Consider the following 27752-nt stretch of genomic DNA (forward strand, 5'->3'; position numbering starts at 1 on the left):
CTATGATCAGGCCCAGATACTCCAGCCTCTTTAGTGGCTTTAAAGAGAATTTCTTTAGGTTGAGAATCCAACCCAGACACTCCAGGTAGCTTCTTGTAAGGGCTACACCTTGCTTCAAGCAAGCCAGTGACTGGTCTATTAACAATAGATCATCAAAAGTAAGCCAAGGCAGTTATGCCCTGTGCCCTTAAGAGGTGGGGCTAGTATTTTGTGAATACCTGAGGTGTTGTAGCAAGCCCGAAGGGCAAGGCTACAAACTGAAAAGTGCTTTTGTTCTACTTTGAACCACAGAAACCTCTGGTGAGGAGGAAATATAGGAACATGCAGATATGCATCTCTGATGTCGATGGATGCCAGAAGTTCTCCTCCTTATAGGATGGAAATGACTGACCCGATTGACTCCCTGCGAAAGGAGTGGATCTTCAGGAACCAATTTAGATTCTGTAGAGCTAGAATTGATCTGACATCTTGTTGTGAATTCATGAAGAAATACATTTAATATTTACTGTCAGAGAGGTGAAATTTGTTTAGGCCTCAAGAACAGATGAACCACAATTTTGCTATTACCCTCTTGGAGAACGCAAAATACATGATCTCATGTTTACTACATCAACTATTGAAAACTTTTACAAGCATGCATTGAGACAGAAACTCGCTGAAACAATGGTATTTTCTATCACCAAACAAAAAGCTGTTTACTTATTTTGTTGGTTAGAGTGAGAAGACCAAACTTACATAAGTATTTATCACATGAAAATAACCCTTAACTAGAAAACCCCATTGTTCGTAAGTAAAAAGACTGTTTGAACAATATACAACCATGCAAATAGCTGACACCTTATCCAACAAAACCTATTGAAGGACACAGCTAAGCCATTTAATCATTTATTGGAAGCTCAGATATATATCTAACCTGTGTCCTTTAGAAATGGACTAAAGATTAACAGAGATACATTGATATGCATATATATCACCATTTTATGCAAGTGATTATTCAAAATTATGTTAAGCGTATTTTATATTATACTATTATTCCTGAACACTCAAGATATATTCGTTAGAACATATATAAACAACGAACGCATATTATAGAAATAAAAATATTAACTTAAAGAAATAAAACACCAAACACATGTGAGACACCTGGTGGTTGAAGGTGCTATTACCTTAAAATCACGAGACTACTGGGAAAGGTGATCATTAAGTCTGCCTGCCAATAGGAAAGGGACACATACCCTTTGGGCAGAACTTAGTATAATTGTATGACCTTTTTGTTTAAGAAGATATTTAAGAAACTAAAAAAAGATGGTCAAGGGGAGAAGAAGGGAAAGGAAAGAAAAATCTCGGAGAGCTGGGGGGAGAGAGTCAGGGGGAAGCTTAGGGACCCCCCCTGAGAAGGGACACTGGAAGACATGCATGAATACACATTTTTACATTCATGAAGATCCCTGCTCCTTGGAACTCGGAGGTCACACAAAATAATTCCTTTATAAGAGGATCCATGTTGAAGCCACGGCAGCCATCTTAAAATTCCTGGTAACCAACACTCCACACTAATAGCCATATTGGAAATGGGTAAATATATGTTTATCATCTATTCTATGTTCTCTTAAATATTGATTTTTCTGAATATTCTATTGAAAATATTTCTCCCGAATCAATAACCGCCTTTTAGATTTTTCTCTAAATTAAATTTTTCATTATAAATTTCTTTTTGCATAGATGCCAATTTTATTGACAAACAAATGTCTAATTTATTTCACATTGTTAACCACTTACTTACCTGCAGTATAGTAACGGTTGGACGTGTGAAATACAGACATTCTGTTTAATTGTCAATTATCAAAAGGTTATTGATTCTACCGAGAAGTGATAATGGTGATAATTGTGCCCAAGGTACTACTACGCCCAGTCTGAGGGTGTTTCTATTAATTGTCAAAATGATCAAGTAATGCAATCTGTATTTTAATATTTCATGTAAATATTTGTCTTTTGTCAACCAATAAATGTAACTATTTTGTATGATCACTCGTCTCCGTGAATATGTTTCACATATATAGACTGTGTCATATAGACTGATTCTGTATCTTAAAAATATCTTTACTTAGTAAATATTGTGCGGGAAATTGTCCTTAAAAAGCACAACAATCTCCATTTGGCTTTGGTACCGTAAACAGGTTTGAGTAAACCCCAAATCTTGCTCTTGTGCGGGAACCTGTATGATCACCCCCTGAGACAATAATTGGTCTAATGCTTGCAACAGGGATTGCCTTTTGACAAACTTCTGAGTAACTCAGAAGTCTTCCCCCCATCTTGGTAAGGGGAGATGCCTCTACATGACAAGGCCTTGGTATTCTGCTTTGCAGACTTGCGGCCCCGGGTCTTCCTTTGTGCTTGGGTTTGACCCTAAGGTCTTCCGCTATAGTCTGACGGCAGAAACCGTCAACCCTGCCTAGAGGTGGATGCACATGTTGCGGGATAAAAAAAAATGTGTTTAAACAAAGGACGTTTAGATTTTCTTTTGACTGGCAAAATAATACTCTTCCCGCTAGAATTTGTTTGGATATATTTATCCAAACTATCGCCAAATATTTATTCTCTCCTTTAAAGGGAAAACTATTTAGAAGGTTCTTGCAAGGCTGCTTCAGCTGACCAACCCTTTAACCAAAGGGTCCTTCGCATATGTACTAGTACAAGCGCAAGGTGTGATGCCTGATGAATAGAATCCTTCATAGCGTCAATAACAAAGGATAATGCCCTTGGTAGATCGGCCAACTCCCGGGCCTGTTGTGTAGGGAGCTCGTTAAGAGCACCTGTGTACTGGTCATTTAAGGACTGGCATATGCCTATAGCTGCAATTGCAGGCTAAGCCACAGTCCCTGCTAAGGAAAAAGAGGATTTTAACAAACCTTCCAACTTTTTTCTGTTGGATCTTTAAGCATATGTGCATTGTCTACTGGACAAGTTAAACGTTTATTCGCGTTGGAAATTGCAGCGTCAACTGCTGGAACCTTCCATCTTTGTAGTGATTATTTTTTTTTTTTATTTATCCATAGAGCATCTCTTAGGAGAAAAAATGCTTATCCAGATGATCCCATTCAGTATAAACAAGCTCCTCTAGTAATGCATGGTTCCTTGAAACCTTTGCATGCGTTTCCCATCCAAGGAGGAGACCGGACCTTCAGCTAACTCTGTTAAGGGTACCATAAAAGCCGAGCGAACCATCTCTGTAAGGCTCTGTACTTCAGATTTGTGAAACTGAACAAATATTGTTTCCTCTGCAGAGGAATAACCAGCCTGTTTTTCCTCTTGACCATCTGAGGGCAATACCTCATCTTGTTCCCACAATCCCCTTGGACCCTCCACTGCTTGTAAAGAATTTAAGGTGGGGGAAGGGGATCTAGGACGCTTCCTATCCAGCTGGATGGAGGATGCGATTAAAGTTGCTAATCTTCCTCTAAACCCTGCAGGGCAGAGGAAAATGCATCTTCAGTCACGTATAAAGGGGCTGAAGTGTGTGAAGCAGTTGCACCACCACTAGCTTCCAATGATTCACCCTGGCTTGCCATATCTGATATCTCCGGCGGGGAAGACAGTATGGCGGCATAACTGGGGCTCTCAGGGCCTGGGGGGGAGGGTGGAACCTTGGATACCTTTTTACGGTAGCTCTGGAAGTCATACAGCAAATACAAAAGCAGAGGTACAATATATGTATACATATATATTTGATTTGACAACAGTTTTACCAACAAAAACAATGTCACCATAAGATCAGTTTTAAAGCCGATAATAGTGTTTCCTGTACTGTAAATGCTGCTGTGTCTCCATAGTGTGATGTGGCTGTAGGCTGTAACAGACTTTTTTCAGTTTAGCTTGTGCATGTTGAGAGTGTTTGTGTTACCAGTATCAGGTGAAAATGTGATTGGCGTCTACCGCCCTTAGCACCGTGTGCTTTCAGCTATGAAGCTGTGTGGACATCCTTACGTCCTACAAATGACACCGCCCGACTGTAGAAACATGCCCCTTAGCAAACCCACCCCCTCGTCCTCAGCATAACAGTCTGTGTGCGTGCTAGCTGTTTCTTATCTAAAAACACAGACACGAGGGGAGGAGGCGGCGTTGCTGACGAGAGCCTGCAATGCCGCTGTATCTTTTCCCCACTAGAAAGTATTGCCTGCTAAAAAAATGGCTAGGGGATCTTAAAAACAGCAAGCTAATATACGAGGGCAAGTTTTATTAACCTCCCTGGCGGTATGATTCAGTCTGGTTTTAGGTGCTGAAAGCGGTACAATTATTTTGCATGGAAATTTGGCATTTTATTTTGTAGTCCTTTAAGTCTTAGGAATAACTCTCTTAAATCTGTTCAAACCAGAGTCTAGCAGATATCCCGGGTATGATAAAGTTTATACTATAATAAAGAATAATAAAAATGATTCAATAATGTAATCAAATCCTAAAACACTGAAACAAGGGACACGTTTTGGTTGCTATGGACAATCTCCAAATTCCAGGCAGAAAAAACAGTATTTATAATATAAAAGTGCATGCAGGGCACTGCACAGACCACTAGGGACAAAGGGGGTGTGTATTTTTTTTATACAGTACTGTAATCTGTAAGATTACAGTACTGTGTGTGTTTTGTGTCTTTTTTGAATTTGCCGTCGTTCTCCGCTCCCGTGCGCCGTAACGCCGCAGGGAACGGAGCTCAGCGGCACTCTGCACTGTGAATCGAGCGGAGGACAGCTCAAACACACAGCGTGGGGGACATCGCTGGATCCAGGGGACAAGGTAAGTAACTCTCCCTGTGTCCTCCCTGCATCCAGCGATGCGATCCCGAGTCTAGCTCGGGGTTACTGCTCCTGTTAGTGAAATCCCAACCTGAGCCAGACTCGGGATTACCACTAGGGGGGTTAAAAAAAAACTAGAAATGGCCACCGTGCCTCCCGGAGGAGGAAGGGGGAGGGGGGATCTTTATATGCAGTAAACTTTAATAGTTGAACTAGTGGATTGTGGAGTACTTCAACCTGTGCAATGCTGTTTCTATAACTGCTGTATCCCCTTGATTCCTTTAGAAAAGGTTGTTTGTTCACTGAGAACCCCCCTCTGGCTGCTTGCACCACACATGGGCTGTTTATAGCCAGACACAGAGCTGCTGAAGCATTGCATTAAGGTATGTGTAACCTACTGCCTCTAGGGGAGACATTTTAAAGGCATACAGTTTTAAATATATGAAAGGAAAGCATAGGCACCTTTTACAGTTCCTAGCTATTCCCTTACCTTTTCCTTGCTGCAGGATACTGCTGATTTAACAGACAGATCCAACTTTCACCCATCACGGCGGGCAGCATAGTTTAAACCTTCAAAGACTGGGGCCCTTTTAATAGGGGTTCCGCTCCTTTGGGCCATGTATAGCACCCCTCAGGACAACTTTAGGTAATGTAGCAAGACCAAAAAGAGTCCTGGTTCCTAGGGTCCAGCTCTCAAAGAGAAGCGTTACAGGCAAAACCTTGTTCTTCAATGCGTGGCCTGGGTACCATCCTCTGGCTGCAGTGGCGGTTTTTAAAATCCAGCATGGATCCCTACTGGAGCTCTGCAGCGCACATCTTCACTCGCGACCAACACCTTAGACACTGGCGAAAAAACTGAGTGCGCCTGGAAGGAGGAGGGGTTATATAGGGGAGTCAACTTCCTGTATTGGTTACACCACTGTCAACACCTGAAGGTAGGCCCATAACCCACTAAGTAAATACTTGAGGCTCTGTGACCTATGATGTACGATAAAGAAATGGCTATAGTTATGCCACTGTCTGAGGTTTTGTCTATTGGACAGGTGGCTGACATTGAAACCCATGTTGACAGTGAACTTAAATCAATTTGTACGGTTAGACATGTACCTCCAAGGCTACCTTTAGCTTATGTACTTTAGAAATAAAGTTTGCTCACATGTTCAAGATCACTTTAGAGAGGAGGTCCAACCCCCACGCAAAAAAAAATTAAATATATGGACACTTACCTGTCTGGGTGCCCACAATGTTGGCACCACAGCCAATCTCCAGATCGGCTGTCGGGTGCAGCCGCTGCCATTCCTGCTAAGGGAACCTGGCAGTGAAGCCCTTTGGCTTCACAGCGGGTTCCCTACTGTGCATACACGAAGCGTGTTTTGCTATTTGGCCCGGCGGCGGAGGAAGGAGGAGGCCAACTTCTGGAGACCAGGTTGCGTACATGTCAAAAACAGGTACCCGTTCCCCCCTCCCCCCTGAAAGATGCCACATGTGGCACCGGAGAGGGGGAGGAGACGGATAAGCAGACGTTCCACTTTTGAGTGGAACTCCAGTTTAAGTTCTTAAAAATTATCCAAAACATATTTAATTATGAATGTTTTGATTCCTTTTATAATATTTACATTAAACACCTCTAAATCATACATAAACACCACAATTATCAAGGCAAATACAGAGGGGTATAGAGCCAAGGGACAAAAATAAATGAACAAGCATACAGAACCTCAATAAAAGCAGCAACCTCCTGGAGAACCAAATTCCATTCTAACTGATCTTCTGTATTGAAGCGATGTGTATAATCTTCAATTTCATCAGAAAGTTCCTAAGATAGCAAGAAAAAGCATAACTGGTTTAATAGTTGTCTATAGTCTCTATATCTTGAGGTAAAATAAAATGATACTTGTCTGATATCAGCAATTTAAAAATGTCTGTTTATTCAAAATAACACCTTAATCTTAGATGTTGATAAACTGAAGAAGCTAGCAGCTTGGTCCGTGTGTCAGAGATTTTACTGAAACATTCCAGGGCTTTTTGCCCTGCCTATCATTGGGGGGGGGGAGAAAGATCCCTGTAATGGGTGCACCAAGCACAAAAACATTTCATATATTGTATGTGACCATTCCTAATATGTGGTGGCTTTAAGGCCTCATGCACATTGGGTATTTTTACAGCTGCTGTTTTTTGCTTCAGACATTTTTTCTACAGCCAATAAACTCCCCAGCATGTTATCCTGTGTATCCATGTACTATCATAGGCTGTTATCAGCAGTTTTTGGCAGTGGCGTTTTCTAGCTGGAAACAAAATCCCAGAACTAGAGGGTTTTGAAAGGAGTTTTTCAGCTGTTAAACAGCTCTACTTCTGAAAGAAACTAAAAACAACTTAAAAACACAGAAAAACCGTGACTAATCAGGATTTATCAGCATTTTTGAGCCATAAGATTTTATAGGAGCATAGCTTTGCTAAAAAAAAAAGCTAAAATACGCTACAGCTAAAAAATTACAAAAAAAAACACTAGTGCAAAAATGCTGAAAAACACGCTATAGCTAACGTTACTGGATTTTTTATAATGTCCAGTGTGCACGAGGCCTAATAGTTTTATTTTTTCCCCTTTATTTTCACCTAATGACCCTGCCAGCAACACCCACTCTCTTAACCACTTGCCGACCGCCGCACGACGATGTACGTCGACAGAATGGCACGGGCAGGCATATGGGCGTACATGTACGTCCCTGCCTTCCCGCGGGTGGGGGGCCCGATCGGGCCCCCCCCCCGGTGCCAGCGGCGGTCGGTTTTCGTTCAGAAGCGATCCGGGATAAGGGGGCGGCCATTCATTCATGGCCACCCCCTCTCGATCGCTCCTGACGAATGGAAGTGAGGCGTGACATCACTTCCTCTCCTGTAATGTAAACACAGGAGAGGAAGTGATGTAATCTCTCCTCCGTGTCGGTATTTTTCGTTCCGGCACCGAGGAGAGAGGATCGGTGAGTTGCACCAACACGACACTTCACAGTAGAACATGCCAGGCACACTCACACCCCCCCTTCACCCCCCGATCACCCCCCAATCACCCCTGCCCCCCCAGTCACAGTGACACCAATAGCATTTTTTTTTTTTGCATTGGTGTCATTTGTGACTGTAATAACTGTTAGGGCAGTTAGGGTTAGCCCCCTTTAGCTCTAGGGTACCCCCCTAACCCCCCCAATAAAGGTTTAACCCCGTGATCACCCCCTGTCGCCAGTGTCACTAAGGCTGGGTTCACATTGCAGCGGTTTATGAGAACAGATGTGATTTGCACCGCACTGCAGTGCAAATCACATCCGATCTCTGTGCGATTCGAGTTCAGCCATACTGAATTCGCGCCGCACCCGCCGCAAATTTGCACGGGACCCTTTTTTTGGTCCGCAGCAGAATCGGATCGCATGGGTGTTCACACCATGCGATCCGAGTTTGCAGATCGCACTGCGATATGCGAACTGATCTGGGGGTGTCATTAACATTTCACTGACACTCCCAGCAGTTCGCATAGGGCAGTGTGAACTGCCGCCGGGAGGCATGCGATGCGGGAACCCGCCGCGGATTCGTGGCGTTCCCGCATCGCTCCAGTGTGAACCCAGCCTAAGGCCTCATGCACACGAGACGCAGATGAAACCTCTGTTAAAAAAAAGCTGAAACGCGCGTTTAGAAACGCGCGTTTTGCCGCGCTTAGACGCGTTTGCGTTTAAACGCGTTTATAAAGATAACATCATGTAGACCCTCCCCAAGCTCTCAAAGCATTTTTTTTAACTATTTCTGCTATTTTGATCAGAGTGAGCAGCAGCAGCATAGAGAGCACTTGTACACTTGCATTTGCCGTGTCACTTGCCACGGCACCTGCCACAAGTTGTGGATTGTCCACTTGCCACGTCACTTGCCACAAGTTGGGGATTGTCCACTTGCCACATCACCTGTCAAAAATTGTGGATTGTCCACTTGCCACATCACCTGCCACGAGATGTGGATTGTCCACTTTCCACGTCATCTGCCATGCCACCTGCCACAAGCTGTGGATTGTCCACTTGCCACGTCACCAGCCACATCACCTGCCACAAGTTGTGGATTGTCCACTTGCCACGTGACTTGCCACATCACCTGCCACGTCACTTGCCACATCACCTGCCACAAGTTGTGGATTGTCTACTTGCCGCGTCACTTGCCACATCACCTGCCACGTCACTTGCCACGTCACCTGCCACAAGTTGTGGATTGTTCACTTGCCACGTCACCTGCCACGTCACCTGCCACAAGTTGTGGATTGTCCACTTGCCACGTCACTTGCCACATCACCTGCCACGTCACTTGCCACGAGATGTGGATTGCCCACTTGCCATGTCACTTGCCACGTCACCTGCCACATCACTTGCCACGTCAGCTGCCACGTCACTTGCCACAAGATGTGGATTGTCCACTTGTCACATCACCTGCCACATCACTTGCCACATCACCTGCCACGTCACCTGCCACAAGTTGTGGATTGTCCACTTGCCACGTCACTTGCCACTACACTTGCCACAAGATGTGGATTGTCCACTTTCCACGTCACCTGCCATGCCATCTGCCACAAGTTGTGGATTGTCCACTTACCACGTCACCAGCCACATCACCTGCCACAAGTTGTGGATTGTCCACTTGCCACACCACTTTCCACGTCACCTGCCACAAGATGTGGATTGTCCACTTGCCACGTCACCAGCCACATCACCTGCCACAAGTTGTGGATTGTCCACTTGCCATGTCCCTTGCCACGTCCCCTGCCACAAGTGGATTGTCCACTTGCCACATCACTTGCCACATCACCTGCCACAAGTTGTGGATTGTCCACTTGCCACGTCACCTGACACAAGTTGTGGATTGTCCACTCGCCACGTCACTTGCCACATCCCCTGCCACAAGTGGATTGTCCACTTGCCACATCACTTGCCCCATCACCTGCCACAAGTTGTGGATCGTCCACTCGCCACGTCACTTGCCACATCACCTGCCACAAGTGGATTGTCCACTTGCCACGTCACTTGCCACGTCCCCTGCCACAAGTGGATTGTCCACTTGCCACGTCACTTGCCACGTCACCTGCCACAAGTTATGGATTGTCCACTTGCCACGTCACATGCCAGTCACCTGCCACAAGTTGTTGATTTTCCACTTGCCACGTCACCTGCCAAGTCACTTGCCGCGTCACCTGCAAGGTTACTTGCCACGTCACCTGCCACAAGTTGTGGATTGTCCACTTTCCACGTCACTTGCCACTTCACCTGCCACGTCACTTGCCACAAGTTGTGGATTGTCCACTTGCCACATCACTTGCCACCTGCCATGTCACTTGCCACAAGTTGTGGATTGTCCACTCGCCACGTCACTTGCCACATCCCCTGCCACAAGTGGATTGTCCACTTGCCACATCACTTGCCCCATCACCTGCCACAAGTTGTGGATTGTCCACTTGCCACGTCAGCTGACACAAGTTGTGGATTGTCCACTCGCCACGTCACTTGCCACATCACCTGCCCCAAGTGGATTGTCCACTTGCCACGTCACTTGCCACGTCCCCTGCCACAAGTGGATTGTCCACTTGCCACGTCACCTGCCACAAGTTATGGATTGTCCACTTGCCATGTCACATGCCAGTCACCTGCCACAAGTTGTTGATTTTCCACTTGCCACGTCACCTGCCAAGTCACTTGCCGCGTCACCTGCCAGGTCACTTGCCGCGTCACCTGCCACAAGTTGTGGATTGTCCACTTTCCATGTCACTTGCCACTTCACCTGCCACGTCACTTGCCACAAGTTGTGGATTGTCCACTTGCCACATCACTTGCCACCTGCCATGTCACTTGCCACAAGTTGTGGATTGTCCACTTGCCACGTCACTTGCCACAAGTTGTGGATTGTCCACTTGCAATTGCAATTGTTTAAAATATTTTTCTAATGGTTTTTCATCATTTGCAATCATTTTTGAGATTTTTAATGTAAAAAAAAAGGTCACCTTTAAAAACGCATATAAACGCAAACGCGGCTAAACGCGGGTGTCGCGTTTAGCCGCGTTTTGCGTCTGAAACGCAGAAATTTTTGTTTCTGAACACATTTTTTTGCTTCTGGAAAAACGAGATTAAACGCAACTGCATATAAACGGAAAAAAACGACTGTGTGCATGGACACATAGGATAACATTGAATGAGTTCAGGTGCAGCTGAAAAAACTGTCCAACTGCATCTGAACGCGCGTTTAACTGCGTCTCGTGTGCATGAGGCCTAATAAGCGATCGTTTTTCTGATCGCTGTATTAGTGTCACAGGTGACGCTAGTTAGGCAGGTAGGTATTTAGGTTCGCCACAGCTTTTTATAGCGCCAGGGACCCCCATATACTACCGCATAAAGCCCCCTGATTGCCCCCTAGTTAACCCTTTCACCAGTGATCACCATATAACTGTTACAGGTGACGCTGGTTGGTTAGTTATTTTTTTTATAGTTTCAGGGCACCCGCCATTTATTACCTAGTCTCACTAGTGTACCCCTAAATTTAGGGGTGTCTACTTTCCAAAATTGGGTCATTTGGGGGGGTTTGTGCCATCTTGGCATTTTATGGCCTTCAAAACTGTAACGCCCTTAGAAAGCCTGAAGGCGGTGCTTGGTTTTCGGGGCCCCGTACGCGGCTAGGCTCCCAAAAAGTCCCACATATGTGGTATCCCCGTACTCAGGAGAAGCAGCAGAATTTATTTTGGGGTGTCATTTCACATATGCCCATGGCATGTGTGAGCAATATATCATTTAGTGACAACTTTGTGAAAAAAAAAAAAAAAAAAAAGTTTGTAATTTTCACGCAACTTGTGGCAAAATATAAAATATTCCATGGACTCAACATGCCTCTCAGCAAATAGCTTGGGGTGTCTACTTTCTAAAATGGGGTAATTTGTGGGGGTTTTGTGCCATCTTGGCATTTTATGGCCTTCAAAACTGTAATAGGTAGTGAGAAGTGAAATCAAAAATTTACGCCCTTAGAAAGCCTGAAGGTGGTGCTTGGTTTTCGGGGCCCCGTACGCGGCTAGGCTCCCAAAAAGTACCACATATGTGGTATCCCTGTACTCAGGAGAAGCAGCAGAATTTATTTTGGGGTGTCATTTCACATATGCCCATAGCATGTGTGAGCAATATATCATTTAGTGACAACTTTGTGTAAAAAAATAAAAATAAATTTTTTTTGTCATTATTCAATCGCTTGAGGCAAAAAAATAAAATATTCAATGGGCTCAACATGCCACTTATCAATTTCCTTAGGGGGTCTACTTTCCAAAATGGGGTCATTTGGGGGGGTTTTGTACTGCCCTGCCATTTTAGCACCTCAAGAAATGAGATAGGCAGTCGTAAACTAAAAGCTGCGTAAATTCCAGAAAACGTACCTTAGTTTGTAGATGTGACAACTTTTGCGCAAACCAATAAATATACAGTTATTGACTTTTTTTTTTACCAAAGACATGTGGCTGAATACATTTTGGCCTAAATGTATGACTAAAATTGAGTTTATTGGATTTTTCTAATAACAAAAAGTAGAAAATATCATTTTTTTTCAAAATTTGCGGTCTTTTTACGTTTATATCGCAAAAAATAAAAATCGCAGAGGCAATCAAATACCATCAAAAGAAAGCTCTATTTGTGGGAAGAAAAGGACGCAAATTTTGTTTGGCTACAACATTGCATGACCGCGCAATTACCAGTTAAAGCAGCGCAGTGCCAAATTGTAAAAAGACCTCTGGTCATTGACCAGCAAAATGGTCCGGTCTGAAAGTGGTTAATGTGACAACACTCACCACTGTATTGCACACCCTAGGCTGTTCTCCTGATTTGGATCACAAATATCTCCCGGTTTCATCCTCTCCATTACATAGAGGGTAGGTTTTTTGTAGTTCACAGAAGAGAACTAGAAAGGCTAATGGTGATATTTGAAATTTCAGTTCAGTGCACAGGAAGTTGCAAGAACACAATTTCAACAGATATATAAAATCAATTTAGCTTGACTGGTAAGCTGCAATACATTACCATTTTAGTTTTTTGTTTAGATAAGAGCCCTGTCACACTGAGCCGCCCGGGCGTCGGCAGTAAAACAAGCTTTACTGTTGTTTTTCCAGCGCTATTTGGCCGCTAGCGGGATGCTTTTAATCCCCGCTAGTGGCCGGAAAAGTGTTAAAACCACCCCCAAAGTGATTCTACAGTGGCAAGTGCTGCTGTGAGTTCTCTGCTCCTAATGCGCTCCTTTTCTGACGCTCTGCCAGCACACCGCTCCAGTGTGAAAGCCCTCGGTGGACCTGCATACCTAAAGGCGGGGCAGCAACAGCCTGAACATTTTACTTACTTGACTATTGTAAGCTTAAACTGTTATGAACACTTGCTGCAAAAGTATTACAACTTGGTCTATTAAATCACAAAGGCCCCTTTCACACTGAGGCGTTTTCAGGCGCTTTTGGGCTAAAAATAGTGCCAGTAAAGCGCCTGAAAAATGGCTCCCCTGCAGTCTCAGTCTAAGGCGATGCACTGGCAGGACATTAAAAAAACTCCTGCAAGCGGCATCTTTGAAATGAATGGGCAGCCTCGCTGCACCGGCGCTTTACGGGTGTTTTTAACCCTTTTCCGTGCGCTAGCGGGGGTTAAAAGCACCAAAACCTCAGCAAAAACAACACTAAAGATAGGATTTGTTGTACTCACCGCAAAATTCTTTTCTCTTTAATTCATCGACCAACACAGCTCCTCTCTTAGCCATTGGGTTTTTATGCCATATTACTAGGAGATACTAGGCATTAGTTGTAATACAACACTCAGAACTCTTAGTTCCACCCAGGGGGCGGTCCCTTGGGCAACAACCCTCTAGCCTGCCATGCAGCCATCAGTATGTCAACAAGCAGTATAACAAAGATAAAAAAGGAGGGGCGGGTGCTGTGTCGGTTAGTGATTTACAGAGAAAAGGATTTTACAGTCAGTACAAAAAAATCCTATTTTCTCTTATATTCACTGGCCAACACAGCTCCTCTCTTTGGGACGTCCCCAAGTAGTGCCAAATGAGGAGTGGGAAAACAGCATAGGAACTTCATTCATCATGGCAAGTGGGAACTAGTATAACTTTAACCACAAAAAAAACACAGTGCGTGGAGAAATCCACCACAAAACCAGGGTACCCTCAAAAGGAGTGACTATCCCCAACCGCACCAAAAACGGCGGCATGTAATGCAACGGCGCATTAACTTAACGGTACTGCATTTTTTTTTATCGAAAAACCAGGAAAAAATACAATATATTGCATATTCAATTGCAACTATACGGCCGCCTGCAAAACTTTGCGGCCAAAACAGGCATCAGCCGATGCACTGACATCTACCTTGTAGAACTTGGTAAACGTGTGGACAGACGACCAGGTCGCCGCTTTACACACCTGTGCGACAGACGCTTGGTGTTAGAAGGCCCAAGACGTTCTGATTGTCCTTGTGGAGTGGGCTATGACCGGAAAGGGGGGCGCCTGCCCCTTCAAGGCGTAGGCTTGCACTACAATCTGTCTGATCCACCTGGAAATGGTGGCCGACGAGACCGCCATGCCTTTCTTTGGACCAGCCACCGAAACAAACAACGAAACTGACTTCCGAAAGGGAGCAGTGGCAGACAAATACATCTTAAGAGCCTGAACCACGTCCAGAGTGTGAAGAGCCACCTCCTCAGGGTGTTTCAGCTTAGGACACAGAGATGGTAATACAATGTCCTCATTGATATGAAAAGCCAAAACCACTTTCGGCAGAAAAGATGGTTGCGGACGCAACACCACCTTATCCTTGTGGATAACCAGATAAGGCGACTTGCAGGACAAAGCCACCAGTTCCGAAACCCTCCTGGCCAATGTGATGGCCACTAGAAAAAACACTTTTTGGGAAATAGTCAACAGGGGAATCTCCCTGATATTTTCAAATGGCGGTTTTTGAAGCGCTGATAACACCAGGTTCAAATCCGACGGGGTAGCGGTGGACGCACCGGAGGGACTACATGTTGCACCCCCTGAACAAAGGTACTCACTAATGAAAGAGATGCTAGGGGTCGCTAAAAAAAGACAGTGAAGGCTGAAATTTGCCCCTTAATGGTGCTTAACGCCAATTTCTGGTCTACTCCTCGCTGAAGAAACAGCAGGATCCTGGATATGGAAAAGGAGCGTGGATGCCATTCTTTCTCCTCACACATGGAGATGTAGGCCTTCCAGGTACGATGATATATCTTCCTAGAAGAAGATTTCTACGCCCACAACATTGGGATCACTGAGTCCGATAGACCCTGGTTCCTCAACACCTGGCTCTCAATAGCCATGCCGTTAAAGACAGTGATGGTAAAGCAGGATGGAGAATCAGACCTTGTGACAGAAGGTCCTCTCGTAACGTCACCATGGGGCATCTGCCACCAGCCGCACTAGGTCTGCATAACAAAGACGCTGAGGCCAATATGGGGCAACCAGTATTACTGACATACCCTCGGCTTCCACTCTGCGAAGCAGGCGTGGTAACAGTTTTAGTGGAGGAAAGGCGTAGATCAGCTGGTACTGATCCCAAGGAGCCACCAGCGCGTCTGACGTGTCTGCCCACGGATCTCTTGTCCTAGACATGAATCTCGGCAACTTCCGATTCAGACGGGAGGCACCTACACCTCAGGCACAGACACTGAATACCTCCGGATGCAACGCCCTTTCTCCTAGGTCCAGCATCTGGTGACTTAGTCCGCCTGCCAGTTCTCCACTCCCGGGATGTAAATGGCCGTCAGGGCCGGTACGTGTCGCTCTGCCCACCAAAGTATGTGTGCGACCTCCCATGTGGCGGCTGAGCTTCTTGTTCCTCCTTGGTGATTGACGTATGCCACAGCCGTGGCGTTGTCTGACTGGATCCTGATCGGACGCACCTGAAGTCTCATCGACCATGTGGAGAGGCATAGCCTGATCGCTCTTAGCTCGAGCAGATTGATTGGCAACTTGGATTCTTTCGCCGACCAGAGGCCCAGAGCTGACTGAACCCCCATCACTCCACCCAGCCGGATAGGCTGGCGTCCGTTGTGATCACTGTCCACTTCAGAGTTAGGAACGACTTCCCGGACTGAATCACCAGGGGGCTTCAGCCACCAGATCAGTGAATCTCTGACTGACTGGCTCACCTGGATTTGTCGATCCAGGGACAACTGAGATTTGTCCCATTTTGTTAAAATCTCCTTCTGCAGGACTCTGGTGTGAAACTGGGCATATGGAACTGCCTCGAAAGAGGCTACCATGAGTCCCAGTACTCACATGCAGATGCGGAGCGGCGACCACTTGCGGTTCATCAGCAGTTTTACCACGGATCTAGTTTGTCTGAAGGGAGAAACACTCTCTCTTCCCTGGAGTCCAGCAGCAAGCCCAAGTACTCCAGACGCTGGGTCGGTACAATCACCAACTTCTTTAGGTTCAACAGCCACCCAAATTCTTGCATGGTGATCGCCACATCCTCTTCTAATTCTGAGGCAGAAGATGCCCTCAGGAGGAGATTGTCTAGGCATCCCACGATCGTGATCTCACGTTGCCGCAGCAACGCCAAAACTGGAGCCAATACCTTTGTAAAGACTCGGGGGGCTGATGCCAGACCAAAAGGGAGAGCCACAAACTGGTAGTGGGCTTCCCGGACTGCAAATCGCAGAAACTTTTGATGCTGAAGGCATATGGGTATGTGCAGGTACGCATCCTGGATGTCCAAAGACGCCAGGGAGTTCCCTTGATAGAGTGCAGTGACTACTGAGCGAACTGATTCCATTCTGAATCTCTGCACTTTCACAAAGTGATTGAGGGCTTTTAGGTCCAAGATTGAACGCACCTCTTCCTTCTTGGGAACCACAAACAAATTTGAGTAGAATCCCTGGAAATTTTCCGAATTCCAGAACCGGTACAACCACCCTGCGATTCAGCAGGTCCCCTACTGCCCCCAAGAGGGCCTCCCAGCGAGCCGGGGATATGGGCATGCTGGAGGGGAAGAATCTGTTTGGCTGCCAAGAGAGAAACTCTATCTTGTCTGAAGCCCAGGAGAGCATGCTGTCCTGCCCACACCTAAAATGGCCGCCAAAAACAGCTCCATGAGGTACAGGGAGGAATCAATGGTGGTGAGCCCACTGCTGCGCAGGACATCAGCATGGCCTCACAGACACCTTCCAGCGGCATGAAAAACAGGACCCAGGACACAGCAAGCCAGCACAACCTCCCCCCCCAGGTGAGAGCCCCCCGGAGAGCCCCTGCATAGCACACACACACACTTCTCAGCAGGCACATGCAGCATCCTCCACAGGGAGGGGGAGGAAAGACAGGGAGAGGGAGAGAAGAGGGAGGTGAGGGACCCCCAAATCGACCTCCCAGGGAATGCCCAGCTGCTCAGCCCTGCTGAGGCAGGGAGAGCTGTACTTACCAGTCCTGAAGAGCTGGGAGACATTCCATCACAGACCCACTCACTGATCAGTACAGGGTGGCTGCTTGCCCGGCATACTGTGACGCAGACATCAGTAGCCCGGTCATGTGTATGCCCCAGAGCATAAAAGCTCACCGTCCACCTCTGGAGCTGAGGTTTCGTCATGGACTGCCTAGCGCATAGCTGCGGCCTGCAGACGCTCGATGGCCAGACTGGGGAGACTACAAGAATAAGAGTATCCAGCCTGTCACCCAGCCGGCTGTTGATAGTAGATCGCAGAATCAATCATCTTGCGCAAAAAGTCATGCTTCTGCAGAAAAAAAGCACAGACCGATGGGCCTGCAGGGTTCCTAGGTTCTTCTCCTTCACTAGGCAAAATAAAACTGATGGCAGACTGGAGGGTTGTTGCCCAAGGGACCGCCTCCTGGGCAGAACTAAGAGTTCTGAGTGTTGTATTACAGCGAATGTCTAGTATCTTCTAGTAATAGGGCATAACAACCCAATGGCTAGGAGAGGAGCTGTGTTGGTCAGTGAATATAAGAGATTGGCGTTTTACCGCCGACACCTCGATGTGAAAGGACCCAAACAGAATTATTGCTACGTGTCCAAAAAAAGTCCTGCTAGCCACAAAAGATATTTCTAGTGACAAGTATATACAGTGACGATACACAGCAATATCAAGATACAGCAGGAGTCCCGTATATACATATTGACAATCTGGACAGGGCACTTCCTCTGTTCTGGTTGCATTGGGCATTGTCTGATTCAGGATCAGGCTGCTTAGCATTAGCCATTACATAATGTTTTGAAAGAGGATAGAAGTTACTTCTTCCAGCAATGGTTTTAATGTATTTTGGAAGAGTAATATATAAGACCTAATCCTGCCTTGTGTGTCTCAAATCTGTTAGTATGTTACCATACTAGGGATAAATATTAGGAGTTAAAAAGGAACTTCACTCTCTCAATCAAACTGACTATTTTTAATACCTTACGCTGCTAGTAAATAGATAGAAAAGCATATTATATTTACCTAGTTAAACCTTTTTTTTTTTTTTTTTGCCTTTCTTTAGGTACTTCCTGGTTTCCAGGCCTAGGCAAATAATGTCATACATCCCAGGAGTCTTCAGGAGGGGAGTAGAGCTTTTCTCAGCTAAGTACACCCTCCTGACTGCATGCCTGAGCTAAAGGCAGGGGGATTCCAGGAAGTAGATGCTACATGAATCATCTGTCCTTATTTTAGATGGCCATGGCCAGAAATGCTAGGGGTGTTTTTCAAAGTGATTTCTCAGAAAAATTAAGCATGCAGACATGGATAGATGGGTGAGTTTGCGTTGAATATTAAAATTAATTAAATGTCATTTTTGGTTTGTGGTGCTCAGATGCAGCATAGGTCCGATTTAAGAGTGACAGGCAGAGCTGCTAACATGAACATATATATCATGTAGCACAAAAAAAAAAAAAAGATTTCACTCTGCAGCTTGTGCTCCCCAATCTTCAGTCATCACCAGAAAATCTCAGAGTCAGGTAGTTAATAGACCCTAAACATTACAACAAAAATTCTCCTGCCATTTTGTGAACTCTTGTATCAGAAAAAAATAGTGGGGGTTTTAAGCCTTCACTGCTAAAAAATAACAAAATAAATAAAAAAAACTACAGATACATTTTAACATAACCCTTTTACATGATACTGAAAGAATAGTGCTCATCCTGTACTTTTTGTTTTTCATAATATTATTTTCTAAAGATGCACTTAAAACGGAGTTCCGCCATATTTTTTTTTTAAGTCAGCAGCTACAAATATTGCAGCTGCTGACTTTTAAAGTAGGGACACTTACCTGTCCAGGGTGCTGGCGATGTCGACACCGGAAGCCGATCTATCCCTCGGCTGCCGGGTGCTGCCGCTGCCATCCTCGGTAAGGGAATCAGGAAGTGAAGCCTTGCAGCTTCACTTCCTGGTTCCCTACTGTGCATGTGTGACTCGTGCTGCGCTATCCCACTGGTCCCTGCCGTTCTCTGGAACCCATGTCTCCCAGAATACAGAGAAGGGGGGGAGTGACTTAGATACCTGTGGGTGGTTCGGGTATCTAAGCCCGGAAGTGGCAGCAAAATACCTGTATTATAAGGGTATCTGCTCCCCCCTGAAAGGTGCCAAATGTGACACGAGGGGGGGGGGGGGGGACTAGAAAAGTGGAAGTTCCATTTTTGTGTGGAACGCCGCTTTAATTATAATTTAACGTGTCAAATCTCAGCAAGGAAACAGTTGCACAAATTAATATGGATAGTGACAGATAAACATATACAATAGTTTGGGAATTAAATGCTCAAACTTCCAAATCACAAGACAACATAAAGTATATCAGACTGACAATACAGGAGCAATACATAAAGCACCGAGACTGACAGGCCATCAATTACCTTGACTAGGTCTTTAACAACATCCATTTTATTGAGTAACAGACAGACGACGATGAAGCGGGCATAATAACGCAATTTCTTCACAACCAGCTCAGGTCTAAGGGACAATAACTGCAGTTATCTAAAAAAGCTTTCATTACTGGCATTTAACAATAGGAAGATGTGATTTCATGCATCTGGTAACACACAGCTAGTATCTGATTTTAAGACTGCATGCACTTGAAATGACCCTGTCAGCACTGGCTTACTTTGTATATTTAATGCCTGCCTGTAATAAAAGAGGCAATATACTTACATTCCTGGCAGCCTGTGTTGATATGCCATATGGGTCAAATACCCGTTGCCCTGTAGCATACTGTGCTAGCTTGTATGTCCTGTACTAACACATAAGTCAGCAGTCAGCAGGAAAAAAAACACTGCCTGTGAAGTGGGAAACAGGTATTCAACCCCTCCAGTCAGCCAAATACTTGCAGTGGCCAGGGAGAAGTGAAGAGGCAGCATATCAACAAATGGTCTGCTGGAAAGAAAATTATTTTGCCTCCTCCTTTACACGTATGTGGCAAATAAGGTAACCCTGTGCTGATCTCTTTAAAGAAAACCAATGGAAGGAACCAATGGCAAAATGTTTTGGTCTTCCATTCTGGAAATGCTAGTGGTTTTACAGTCCCACTCATGTTTTGGCACTTACTATTTTGAGTCACTTACCTAGAATAAGAATGGAGATGAGAAATTCTAACATTCATCTAAATGCCCTATGCTGCAAGCTTGCTCTGGGTCAGTGACTCTGAAGTATACCTAGCATTTTCAGAAGATAACCACAAGTGGCAGCTTAAAATTCCTTTCATGGTAGATCTACTTTAAAGGGGTAAACTTACCCAAAACTGATATTTTTTTGCATGGGTAGAACATGTGGATTAAATTCACAATTATTTACCTGGGTATGCCATCGGCAAGACTTTCCCACCACAGCTTCAGGAGAGGAGAAAGACTTTTTTATTTTTGCAAAATATGTATCCAGCATAAAACAAATATTTAAGATTTGATTGCCTGAGTGGGACAGCCCTATAACTGACCAGAGAACGTGGCTAGACATGGAAACCCACTAAAATTCAAAAAATATATACAAAGCTCATGGGGATTTAAACACAACAGATGCTACCCAGAAGGGAAATATCAATTTTGGCTGGGCTGACCCTTTAAAACATGGAGGGATCTTTAATAGAATAATATCCATCATCATCATAATGAGTATTTGCTATAAGGGCTCATTTACACTTGCTTCGGCTTCAAACACACATTATGAAGCTTGGCAGATGCCCTGTAAAGCCCCTTTCACACTGAGGCGGTTTTCAGGCGCTACAGCTGTGTAGCACCTGAAAAAAAAATGGCCCCTTTCACTCTAGTGTGAAAGCCGGAGGGCTTTCACATTGGAACAGTGTGCTGGCAGAACGGTGAAAAAAAGTCCTGCTAGCCACATCTTTGGAGCGGTGAAATCAATGGGGCAGTGCGGCTATACCGCCGGCAAAGTGCAGCTGCCGGGTGGTTTTAACCCTTTTTTGGTAACTAGTGGGGGTTAAAACTGCCCCGCTAGCGGCCGAATACCGCTGCTAAAATGATTAAATTAAAGTGGCGTTAAAAATGGTGCCGCTTTACCGCCGACGCCCGCACCGCCCCAGTGTGAAAGGGGCCTATGTGTGCTGATATCTCATATCTGCAATAGCCCCAAAACAAAGTGAAGCTAAAGCTTAATAAAAGCCTCTTAAGCTTTAGGAGTTGCAAATGAGCAGTCAGACTTCTATGAAGGCTTTGAAGTTGATTTGAAGCACCATGAAAGCGACCTGGGGTATAGTTTTTGAACCAAATCAAACACAACTTGTAAACAGGACTGTGAGCTAACCAGACTTTTAGTTAAAAGGGCTTTGATTGGCCTTCAGAGTGCTTTAAAAAAGTATGTCCAATCCCACATTTTGAAGCAAGTGTAAACAAGCCCCAAGATTACAGCACACAATTTACATGACTTGAATTTGTAACCTCTTAGATATTCATACACAAGCAAAAACAAGAGAAATGTTTAAAGCCTAAGTTAAGGAAAAAAAAATAAAAAATCAAGACACGGTACATTTCGTTGAAATATTCCTCCTTCGATTTCCCGCTTACAACAGAAGATTGCGGGGAGTCAAAGTGATTGTAATGCTATTCTTTAAATTAAAATAGCAAACATGTTATACTTACCTGCTCTGTGCAATGGTATTGTACAGAGTGGGCCCAAAGCTCCTCTTATGGGGTCGCACTGCTGACAATCTTGGTTCCTCCTCTTCTCCGAGTGCCCCATAGCAAGCCGCTTGCTATGGGGGGCACTCATGCAAGTGCACTCCTGAGCCATCCACAGACACACAGTGTGGCCTGGCCCCTCCCCCACCTCACAGGATTCGACTCACAACAGCAAGAGCCAAAGGCTCTCGCTGCTTTAAGTAAAGCCTGTGAATGCAAGAATAGAGCAGAGCAGGAATGCCGGTGGGGACAGTGGTGTCAGGTAATCATTTTTAGAAGGGGAGAGAATGCATTAAGGTAAAAACCTTCCGCCTTTATAACAACTTTAATAGACCTGAGGGACTATGCTCACACTTTCAGCCTCCCTCTTTCATTTATAGAAGCTGTAATACAGCTTCTATGAATAAAAAATGATCCATGAATGGCGGAGGAAGACCTTTTATTAATCCGTCCATCTTTCATTGTTTTTCAATGATACAAGCTATATTACAGCTTCTAGGAATGGAGGAGGGGGCAGAAAGTGTATATGACAAGTCCCTTGGGTCCTTTTACACGTTTCACACTTGTGGCAAGGGTAGGTGTGAATCGGAGGAGTAGGATTTCAAAGAAAGCATAAGCTGGCAGCACAAGAGACACATTGCATTGATTGTAAGTAATATTCCTTGTTTTGATTTTTTTATGTGCGACTTAACTTAGGCTTTAATAATTACAGCTATATGCAAACATCAGATCAGAGCACAACATGTTTGTTTATGAATAGATTAAACTAGTAAGAAAAAATTAGCTGATCCTTTCTTAAAGGTGTATTGCTCAGGAACAAAGAATGAAGTCATGTTTATTGCTACATATATAGCCAACATAGAAAAATCTTGGAGTTACTGTACAATTTATTGTCATTTAATGAATGAAAACTTCACCTTCTGCAAGAGAACTTTATGTAGGCAGTTAATAATTGGGGAATCAAAAAAGAGTGACAGAAAAGAGAAGGGGAATAAATAACAGGACAGCAAGAGACAATCTCATACAAAATGTGAACTTCATTCTATATAACAATGTAATATTTGTATATGTTCATAGAAAAAATGAGTCCAACTTTCCTCTAGCCAACAGGACTATATCACCCTGGTTGAGCTATCCCTATTCTCATTCAGCTGATGGCTTGCAGTAGCTCAGAGACCCATTTACAAATAAGCTGAGCTTCAAGTTTAAAGCATCTATATGAATGAAAAATCATATATCAATGACCTAATTTTATTTCAGTTATTCCCAGCCTATTCCTATTAATCCGATTGAGTTTTGCAACTTTCTTTGTGAAGATCCCCACACATGTACTTCCTTGAATTTGGTGACAGGCATTTACTATGACCTGTAAATAGGCACTGCCATGTCAAATAATTCAGACAGCCTGCCTTTTGAACTACACGGGTGCTGAGAGGCGGAGTTTCAAGAGTCACTACAGGAATCACTGTGCAGGCAGCATGTTACCACTGAATATGTAGCTCTTAAAAATTGAGACCCCCATTCACACCTGAGTGTTTTGTAGCTTGACGCCTGAAGCTACAAAACGCTGGAGGGGAAAAAATCCATTATTCTCAATGGAGATGGTTCACATCTCCACTCCAAGTCGCCTGAAGCTCAAACAAGTTCCGGACCCTTTTTTTTCGTGCGAATTGGGCTGATTTGGGCGTTTTTCTTCTTTTAACATTGGTGACCTTTTGCCCTGCACAAATTCGCGGCAAAACACGGTAAAAAATGCGGTAAAAACCGCTGCGAATCGCGGTAAAAACACCACAAATCGCGGTAAAAAACGCCGCAAATCGCAGTAAAAAATGCCGCAAAAAACACTTGAAAACGCTACGCTCAGGTGTGAATGCAGCCTAAAAGTAAACAGTGGAGAAGAAGCGGCAAAGCATGCAGGGATTTGTGGAAAGAGACGACCAGCAGAACTCATGAAAGCTTTTTCAAGTAAGCTTATATTAGACCGTAAAAACTATTATTTGTTTTCCTATTACAATGCTGATGTTATAAAATGAAAATGTGTGCTGTGACCACATAACTTCTTTGATCCTTTAAACAATATTCATCCTCCACCAGAGCGTTTGTACCTGTAATGAGGAATTATTTTCACATCCACAAAGCCTCTACAGTAATTAATCTAGTCTACATTTGATCTTGCAGGTTGTTGATTACAATGACTGTCCATGAAAATCTAATTCAAATACACACTATTTTAAACCGTAACAATGGTCTACAAGGAGAAAGCCCTGGAAATGAAAGTAGCTAAATTTTACCAGAACTGGGTCACTAATAAAGGAACATTAGGTTCTGAGTATTAATTGACCTAGCTTCCAAGATACAGCTTCAGGTCAAAATTGCATCAAAATAATTCAAAGTTACGAGGGGGATGTGTGATTATGCTCCATAACGTTTCTGCAAAATGTGATAAAGCAATGAGAATGGTGCCACACCAATTGTTATAAATGTATCTTTTTATTGATGCCAAAAGTTAAAGTTTGGGTCCGCTGACATTGATGGAAATGTTAGGCAATGACACTTTCACAAGCCACCAGATGCAACTCTATGATGTGTAAATCTGACCAAGACCTTGCAATAAAAGAACAATAAATTACAGTTAGGTAATCGTCGTTAGTCTCTAAGTGAAGATAAATATGTAAGAAATAGCACATTTTATCTGGGAGGTCGAAAATTTCCCAAAACTTGTAGACCAGTGTATCGAGGAACTTGAATAAAAATTGGTATAAGATAGGTCAAAGGAAGGACTACCACTGAGTTCAACAAACTGAATAGAATTTAATCGTGGGGCCACATAGAAATCACAAAATTATCTAGGTCTAGCTGATAAGGATAATGCGCTCATGACATCTGAAGTCATACCCACTGTAGCAGGGAAACATTCCCTTCAGCAAGAGCAGTGGGATATAGAAACCTTTGTTCAGCTGGAACCTGATGATTATAAGATATGTGAATTTAATTGTATCGCTATCTAAAACGAGCAGTGCTGAGAATACTTGGCGTCTATACAGTTTCAGCACAACTGGCAACTGGCACATGGTGTCAGTCAGTTCACTAAAGGAGAAATGGTGGCACTGATTGACTGCTATTAAATGGCACCTGGATTTAGTGCATTTGTATGAAGCAGGTTTTGTCCTTCATATCTCCCAACTTTTAAAGTTGAGAACGAGGGACATTTAGGAGGGAGATTGACCTGTGGCAAGTGTAGTTTGCTGCAGCAAAAAAGTGGGTGTGCTTAAGTTATGCTGGCTGGGAGGGGATAATCTGGTGTCCTCTGTGTGCCTCTACCACTAACCCTTTAGCTACAGAGGCAGCATTTGCGGGTGTATACATACTGTATCTACAATGCTTTGCTTTACAGCTGCGGCATTAATTATACCCTCTGTTGAACGTCACCCATTCAAGTGAATGGCACTGCTCTGCAAGTGCCCCAAAACTGTACAATGAAATGTACATGGTTGCAGCATGCTAATGCGGGGTTGAAGTGGTTAAAGCAGGTGGTGAAGAGGAGATACAACACCTCTTTATCACCTGCCAAATGCTCTCTGAAAAGAAATCTGAATATTTTTTTCCCATATAGCAAACAGTGGGCAGGCTAGTTTCAGGCTGCAGTGCATGGACTGGGTGTGCACCGCAAGCCGGCTTTTGTAAATGATGCTGTTGGTGCTGGCATGCTGATCTGTGCACCAAGACGTGTGGTACGGGTTAATACACTTTACGGCTCACCATTTGGTTGCTTGGAGGTTAAGGCTCACTGATTGCTGCTCATTGATTCGCTCTTAAAGGTTACTACACATTACTGCTCAACGATTGCTTGCTAGAAGTTACTACACATTACCACTCACCATTCAGTTGGTAGAGGTTACTGCACATTCCCACTCGCCATTCAGTTGGAAGAGGTTACTGCACATTACAGCTCACCATTTGGTTGCTAAAGGTTACTGCACATTACCACTCACCATTCAATTGATACAGGTTACTGCATGTTAACACTCACCATTCGGTTGCTAGAGGTTACTGCACACTGATTGCCTGCAAATCTGTGTCCCCATCTGCAAGTTGTTCAGTCCTGCCGCTGCTTTATTAATCCCCACCCCTGCTGAGGATAGAATGGTGAGGTAGAACGATGCATACACAGCCCGCTTTCCCTTTCCAAAGACTTCAAATAAATTACATTCAGATGCTTAGTATAACCACCTATGAGTACACACTCTGTTGGGTCTTGAACGCAGGGTGGACTCGTCGCTGGCGAAAGCAAATGCAAAAAACAGCAAATAAATTTTGAATGAAGTAGCTTGTAGATATAGTTCCTAAGACTACTGAGAGTAACAAAGAAACTCAATTTACAGTAGAATTCATGAAAGAGGTAATGAATATATAGCAAGTTTTCCATATTCCTTATCACCCACAAAAATGGCAAAGTTGATTAACTTTGAAAAAAAACAAATGTGTTAAAAATGTAACACCTGCCGACCACTAAATATTATAACTATACTTATATACGTTAAATATACTGCAAGCGGGCAGCAGGTACAGGTACAGTCAGGTACATGTACATGACTTGCCTTCTTCTGGGTTTGGGACACGCATGTCCAAGCCCTCTGCCGACCCATCCTGTGATTGAGAGAAAAGAGGGTGTTATAACAGTGTGCAGAGAGTCCATCCAGAATTTTCCATGCTGTGATTGGACACAGCACGAGTTTGGCAATAGACTTTAGCAAATGATTTTGGCTGAAACCTGCTGACCAGCTGTCCAGCTGTGTCCACCACACACAGTTCTGTATTTACAAACACACAGAACTCTGTGTATATAAAATTCAGTGATGTGAATAGCAGGCCGAAAAAAACTGCCAGATTAGCAAGTAAAAGTAGCACACAGTATGCTTGTCAGGCACACAGTTAACCCTCTTCCCAGACAGTGTCATTAGTACAGTTTTTTTTTTTTTTTTAATTGTCAATCTGTTTTCATTTATAGAATAAAAAAAAAAATATATATATATATTTTTTTTCATATACAGTGCCTTGAAAAAGTATTCACACCCCTTGAAATTGTCCACATTTTGTCATGTTACAACCAAAAATGTAAATTATTTTATTGGGATTTTATATGATAGACCAACACAAAGTGGAGCATAATTGTAAAGTGGAAGGAAAATTATAAATTGTTTTCATTTTTTTTTTTTTTTACAAATAAATATCTGAAAAAATGTAGCGTGCATTTGTATCCTGCCTCCTTTACTCTGATACCCCTAATTAAAATCTAGTGGAACCAATTGCTTTCAGTTAAAATTAATGATTTTTTTTTTTTTATCAGATTTTTATCAAATTTATTTTGGAGCAAAAATCTATAAAAAAGATAGTTTTCTATTTAAGATACATTAATAATGGTGTTTATTCAGCGTGAAATGGAGTTAGTTATGTAGCATGAAGCTGTATATTCTGCAATATTTACATCTTTGATAAATTCATTTAATGAATCCAAGCTCTGCAAACTTAGTTAATATTGATGCATTCACACAATTTCACAGTAACCATGAGATAAAATGAAGTTCAGGGCTATTCTTTATTCCCATTGTTTTGCAAATCTATGTACACTACAAACTGTATGATTGTTTGAAGAAAAATACATCTTACATAGTTCGGTTGAAAAAAGACACGTCCATCCAGTTCAACCGCATCTGTACCAGGCTCTTATGCCGTGTACACACGAGCGGAATGTCCGACATAAAAAAGTCAGACGGGAGCTTTTCATTGTATAGTCCGATCGTGTGTATGCCCCATCGGAC

At 43.8% G+C, this 27752-nt stretch overlaps 1 protein-coding gene across 5 annotated transcripts in view; it reads right to left on the reverse strand.

Moving 5' to 3' along the window:
- Positions 1-27752, reverse strand: part of SCAI (suppressor of cancer cell invasion) — a 1638004-nt gene that overhangs the window by 859950 nt on the left and 750302 nt on the right. For all 5 annotated transcript variants that reach the window (XM_077463762.1, XM_077463684.1, XM_077463531.1 and 2 more), the window contains exons 6-7: positions 19663-19759; positions 6505-6603 (exon numbers count right to left, since the gene is read on the reverse strand). In XM_077463762.1, coding sequence (XP_077319888.1) covers positions 6505-6603; positions 19663-19759 — 196 coding nt within the window. The remainder of the gene's footprint in view (positions 1-6504; positions 6604-19662; positions 19760-27752) is intronic.

The sequence above is a fragment of the Lithobates pipiens genome, unplaced genomic scaffold, assembly GCF_037356315.1.
Source record: "Lithobates pipiens isolate NorthernLeopardFrog02 unplaced genomic scaffold, aLitPip1_a1.2 Scaffold_1, whole genome shotgun sequence".
Classification (NCBI taxonomy): Eukaryota; Metazoa; Chordata; class Amphibia; order Anura; family Ranidae; genus Lithobates; species Lithobates pipiens.